Raw genomic sequence first — 5738 nt, forward strand, 5'->3', positions numbered from 1 at the left:
CCGAGATGCAGCTATCACAAGCTGTCACTCATGCTGGGGGTGGGCTTTTCAGTGATGGGTTGCCCTTGGGTCATCTACGCTCTGTAAATTACCCCCAATAAACCCACTGCTTCACCAAGCTAGACTTGGGTGCAGTGACATCATTAGTACCCTGCCTGGGGTGAGGAGATGTTCGTCCACATATCCCGAGGAAAAGACACACAACCATCTCCTCCAGCCATTCTCAGGAAATTCTGGGTGGGATCGGGGAGGGGGGCAGTTGTAGTGAGGTAACACGATGGAATGAGAGGGGCATGTGATCCTGACTTTATGGAATCTGGAGATGCTGAAGGTGACAGCCAGGTCCTGAGCTGGCAGCTCTGATAGCCTGAGAGGGTTGCCATGGAGTGTGGCCCCACTGGCAGTAGAGGGACATTGAGCACTTGGTGGACCCCGGGTCTTTGAGCATGAGCCACATGGTCCCTCAAGGTTTCCAGAAATGACAGATGTTTCCAAGAGCAGATAGTTCCAGGTTGAGTCCATGGTCTCAGCCATGGTCCTCTGCCTGTAACCTATTTGCACGGATGGACATCAAGACGCACTGTGACCTCAAGTCCACAACAAATTCAAGGCATAAAGGGGCCCAGAAACCACAGAGTCCAGGATTTGCAGTAGCACTCAGGCATGGGCCAGGCCAGCCTGTGTTTAATGCCATTGGGGAGGGGACCCAATCCGGAAAGGGTGACATCTGAGAATAGTGATTACTGTGTGGGATCCACCACTTTTCCCACAAAGAGGGGGCTCTGAGTGTGGCTGTCATATATTATGGCAATGAAAGGCTTGTCAAATTTCACCTCAGGGGGCACAGACATGGGGATGGCTTCCAAAACTGTGGCCCCTGCAGCTTCCGTCCCTCTCTCATCGATGGTCAGCACGGCCTTATGCACAGCCTGTGGAGATAGAAGCAAAGGCTGGTCGAAGGTGGTGTGATGGCCACTCCTGGCTGGAGCAAGATCTCATATGGGACTCATCTAGGGAGGATGTCACTCGAGAATGTGTCTCCCTCCATGTTCCCGTGCTGCTTCCCAAGTTCCCTTCCATGGTGACTGCCTGAGGGCTCTCCTTGTCTCTTAGTCTTGGCCTGCCTTGGTCCACTCCCCTCCATTTTCCCTTCCTGATTCCATCTCTTATGGCCTTGGGTGTAGCCCACAGCTTCCCAAGGAGAGGAACTTCTTGTCCTCTGCACAAGTGTCCCCTTTCCAGTGTGTAGCTGTGAGCAGTTGACAGGGGTTCCGAAAATGACCTTCAGTGTCTAGACTCTTCAGGATGTTCTGCCCATTCTGAACTGCTTTTCATTTCTCTGAACCAGTGGCCTGTTTGGTTGAACTCAAAATTCAAAATTGGCAGCCCACTAGTTAGCTCTAAACGCCAGAGATGGAGGATTCCTGAACACTCTCTGAGGTCACCAGGCCTAAGTCTCTATGTGAATATATATAAACTGAGTCCAAGAACTCAAAGTCCCTGGAGACCAAGGATTGGGGCAGCACCTCAGGGAAGGCCCTATAATTCCATCCACCCTTCCACCTGACACCTGAGCATGTCCTGTCCAGGTGAATCCAGAGTGTCCTCAGAAAGAGCTCAGCCTGGGCTCTGCCCACCCTCCCTCTCCCCCAGCCTTGTGGCCGAGCTACCCCACAGGCTATGCTGCCCTACAGACACACCGCCAGAGTCAGGTAACCTCACCTTGTTGAGCTTCAGGGGGACATCCTCTGTGATTCCAGAGAGGTCGGCCCCATTGCTGAAGACCTGAGTGATGCCCAGCGGGCTCAGGGCTGTCTCCAGGTCATAGGTTCCAGAGATGGACAGTTTGGGGAAGTATAGATTGGCTGACCTGGTAGTCAGAAAAGAGTTAAGGTTAAAGGAGTTTCATGGGACTACTGGGTTCTGCTGAGACCCATCCTGTTTTGGAGTTGTTTCTGGCTGGTTGTCCCACTGAACATGTCACTACCCACAGAGGGATGAGAAAGAGTTTGGATGCGCTTTTCTTTGACACTGTCCCCATCTAGCATAAGAGAATGAGATCCATCAGATTGGCTCCTGGAAGCCCCTAAAGTGCCACCTCCTCTGAGAAGCCCTTCAGGCAGATTTGGGGTATTCACATGGAACCATGTCTCACTATATGCCCTGAAGACTTTGGTCAATCCCCCTTCTTGAGTCACAGATACCCCTTGAATCTGATTCTCAGGGGAGCTAAGGCCAATGCAGCAGAGTGACATTTCTCTTCCAGGGCTGAAGGCTCAGCTCTCAGCTTCCATAGGGTAAGAGGAGGTCCCAATAGGGTCTTACTGGCCCTCAGAGTAGGTCCTCTGACCTGTGGAGCACACTCCAGGATTGCTGGCTCCTGCAGACCTATCAGCCCCTCTGAAGAGTGACAGAAGAACAGAGCCTTCTGCAAACCTGCTCAGATATCTCTATTGCTGGTCCTTTCCTCTTCAGGGCTGTCCATGCATGCTCTCGTGCATTCCCCTATAAACTTCCCACCACAATTTCTACCTTCAGCTGTGGCCAGGGTACGAAACCAGTCTTGGTTCTTAGTTCAGCCCTGACATATGCTAGTACTGCTGATGTCCCAGTCCCAGGCTCTGGGTTAGAACATGCTATGTCCTCTAGGGATGGAAGTCCCTCCAAAGCAGGGCTGGGGCTCTCATCAGAAGCACTGTCTCCCGCCCACCACACCTCCGGATGCTACCTGGCACTATCTGAGCAGAAGGATTATTTTAGCCCAAGATTATGCACTTAACCGTGATGCTGGGATGGAGTCCACCCTCTGCAAGCACTTGGTGACCTTTGGACAGGCTTGGACCCTCAGGAGAAGGTCTCTGTCTGGGGAGTTACCTTGTGTGCCTGCTATCCAGGAACTTGCAAATGATTTCCTTGGTGAGAGTTTGCTCTAGATGCTGCATCTGGCCGTCATCAGGCAGGATGAAGATGGCAGTGGCGTTGCCCAGGTAATCCATCAACAGCACCCAGCTGGATAGAGTGTTGCAGTGATGCACATCAAACATGCCCAGACGGTGCATCATGGGCACCTTCACCGTGGTGGACTTATCCACGTGGAAGTCAGCTTCCTTGGTGTGCTTTGCATCGAAGGGCTTCTTCCACTTGCCTGCAGAGGGGCGAGAGTTGGGAGTGGAGAGTGGAAAGAGAGCTTAGCCAGTGAGGTGGTGACCCAGGGCCTTGGCTTTTCGTGTGCACAGGGGGCCACTACTAGCCTTCCAGGTTACCCAGGGACTTTAGTGAGGTTGACTCAAGGCTAGAGGAGAACTCAAACTATACAGATTACAGATGCTGACAGCTACCATTCCTGATACGCCTAGAAAGCATTTCAAATAAGTATTACATGCTTATCGAATGGTGATTCGGGGTTATAAATGGAAATCTTGACAGCAATTGTATTTGCTAGCTTCTTATCAGGGGCGGCACACTCACTGGTAAGTGTGAATTCAGTTATCACTCAGGACAAATGTTCTGGGTACCTCAAGTCCCTTTGGGTTCAGTGCCGATGGCCATCTACTGTATAAAACCACCATCATCTAGATCACTGGAGTGGGCAGGGACCTCAGGGACCCACCAACGAGGACATCAGAGTGGGTAAGAGTCTCAAAGACACATCACCAAAGGTGTCAGAGTTGGCAAGGCTCGTAGGGATCCACCATCAAGGCTGTCAGAATGAGAAGGACATAAGGAACCCTAACCCCACTTTCTTATTGGCTAGGAAGAGGTAAAGGGGTTGGGGAGGGGTTGATGCCTGCTCTTGTCACGAAGAGCTGGGACTTGAGCTGTGCTGACCTGGTACTCTGCTCATAAGACTCTTCCTAGGGGCAAGGAAGCGGTGGTGGATGGAGCAGCTCCTGGCTTTGACTCCCAGACCTCCTCAGATGGTTTCTCTGGGGCACAGGTGCTTACCATAGACTCCTGACCTAACCACTTCCAGGCAGGAGGCCATGCCTAGGGTCAAGGATAGTTGATCAAGTGCTTACATCCAAATAGTCCCTGTTTACACCGTGTACACTAGTCACTAATTCTTTCATTACCTCACAGCGGTCAGCCAGCTTTGTCTCTGGTCATATGGACAGTCATACCTCAAACACATAAAATGTCTTGTCCAACATCAAGACTAAAAGACAGCAGAGACAAAATGTATAAGCCCATGTTTTCAGAGTTCATACTGGTATGCAACAGAAGAGCTGCTGAAAGTATGTTCCATGGTGCTCTCTTCACCCCCTGATATACTTGGTCCTGAGGTTGGGGAAGGATTGCACATCCCGAGCCTCCTATGTAGGGGTCTTCAGTGAGCATTAGAACATAAAGCTTCTGGTCAGTCCTTCAAAGAAGTCAGCGGATTTGACTGTTGACAACTCCCAAACTTACTGATGATTTAAAATATGAGTTTCCCCACCACAGAATACGGAATGTGATGAGACAGAGAGAGTGACACAGCCCAGAGGGAGAGCTCAGAAACTGGTCCCTGAGAATATGCATGGAGACACCCCTAACCAGCTCAAGCTGGTTATGCCATCTTACCTTTAAAGAAAATGTAATTCACCAGGGCGAGAACTGTGTTTTTGTCAAGTTCCTTCACTAAATCAGCAATCTTTCCTTGGGTTCCTTTTTCCACAAAACCATTGATCACTTTCTTGGCCTCTTCTGAGTCTGTGAAGTTGACATGGAAGGCTTCTGAGTGGTAATAGTTCTTGACGTCTGCCAGGAACTTCTCCACCAGCTTCAGTTTGTTGTGGATGAACAGGGCATTGCCTGTGGTCAGTTGAAGCTCATTGTCTGGCTTGTTGAGGGTCTTGAGGAGGTGATGGAAGCTCTCATGCGTCTCAGCCTCGGTTATTTCTGTGCTGTTGAATTCTAGGCCCTTTAGAATCTGGTTATGAGTGTCACCCTTGGCCCCCAGGGAGAGCATAGCAAAGGCTGTGGCGATGCTCACGGGGGAGAAGAAGATGTTGGTCGTATTGGACTGATGGACCAGCTCCCGGTACAGGCTGAAGGCAAAGTCTGCCAGGTTTGGAGCGATCTTATTGCCGGCTAGGTGCCCCTGATCCTGCTGGGAGGCTTCTTTCTCCTGGGCATCCTCAGCCAGGAAGCTGGAGACCAGGCAACTCAGGCCTGCCAGCAACAGGATCCCCCTTGAGATGGAGGATGTCATTTTTCTGCAAGACACAGGAAGACATGTAAACTGCAAGGGAGTCGGGGCTGTGGTGACTCTCATCAGCTACCACTTGGCACAATGCAAAAGTAACCACCATCTATTAACGGCTGCTGCGTGCCCAGCTTAGATCAAGCACTGTTCCAGATTGCTGTCATTGGAGAAAAACTGTTAAGAAGAAAATTGGAGACAGGTCTGTGGATAAAACACTTGTTATGCAAGTGTGAGAATAGGAATTCAGAAAATGTGGGCATAGTAACCACCTGCAATTCCACCATGGGGGCAGGCAGGAAGGCGGTGGGCAGGAGGACGGTGAGTGGGGAAGAGACAGGGAACTCCAGAGGCAAGCTGGCTGGCTTGTTAACCAGAATCTCTGAACTCGTGGATTAGCGAGAGACACTGCCCCAATAAATACAGTGGAGAATAGTTGAGGAAACCATCCAACATCAGTTTGAATCCTCCATATGCATGTTTCCACATACATGTGAGCACACACACATGCTCACACTTCACACACAAGCATGTGTGAAAACAAAGAGAGCAA

At 50.7% G+C, this 5738-nt stretch overlaps 1 protein-coding gene across 1 annotated transcript; it reads right to left on the reverse strand.

Moving 5' to 3' along the window:
- Positions 1-719: 719 nt before the first annotated feature.
- Positions 720-5194, reverse strand: LOC128110516 (alpha-1-antitrypsin-like). Its single transcript, XM_052738208.1, has 4 exons — positions 4564-5194; positions 2875-3145; positions 1723-1870; positions 720-929 (listed from the first exon to the last, which is right to left on the reverse strand). The coding sequence occupies exons 1-4, from the start codon at positions 5192-5194 to the stop codon at positions 741-743; spliced, it is 1239 nt and encodes a 412-aa protein (XP_052594168.1). The 3' UTR covers positions 720-740.
- Between the last annotated feature and the right edge of the window lie 544 nt (positions 5195-5738).

The sequence above is a fragment of the Peromyscus californicus genome, unplaced genomic scaffold (genome assembly GCF_007827085.1).
Source record: "Peromyscus californicus insignis strain IS unplaced genomic scaffold, ASM782708v3 Scaffold_15__1_contigs__length_86483966, whole genome shotgun sequence".
Lineage (NCBI taxonomy): Eukaryota > Metazoa > Chordata > Mammalia > Rodentia > Cricetidae > Peromyscus > Peromyscus californicus.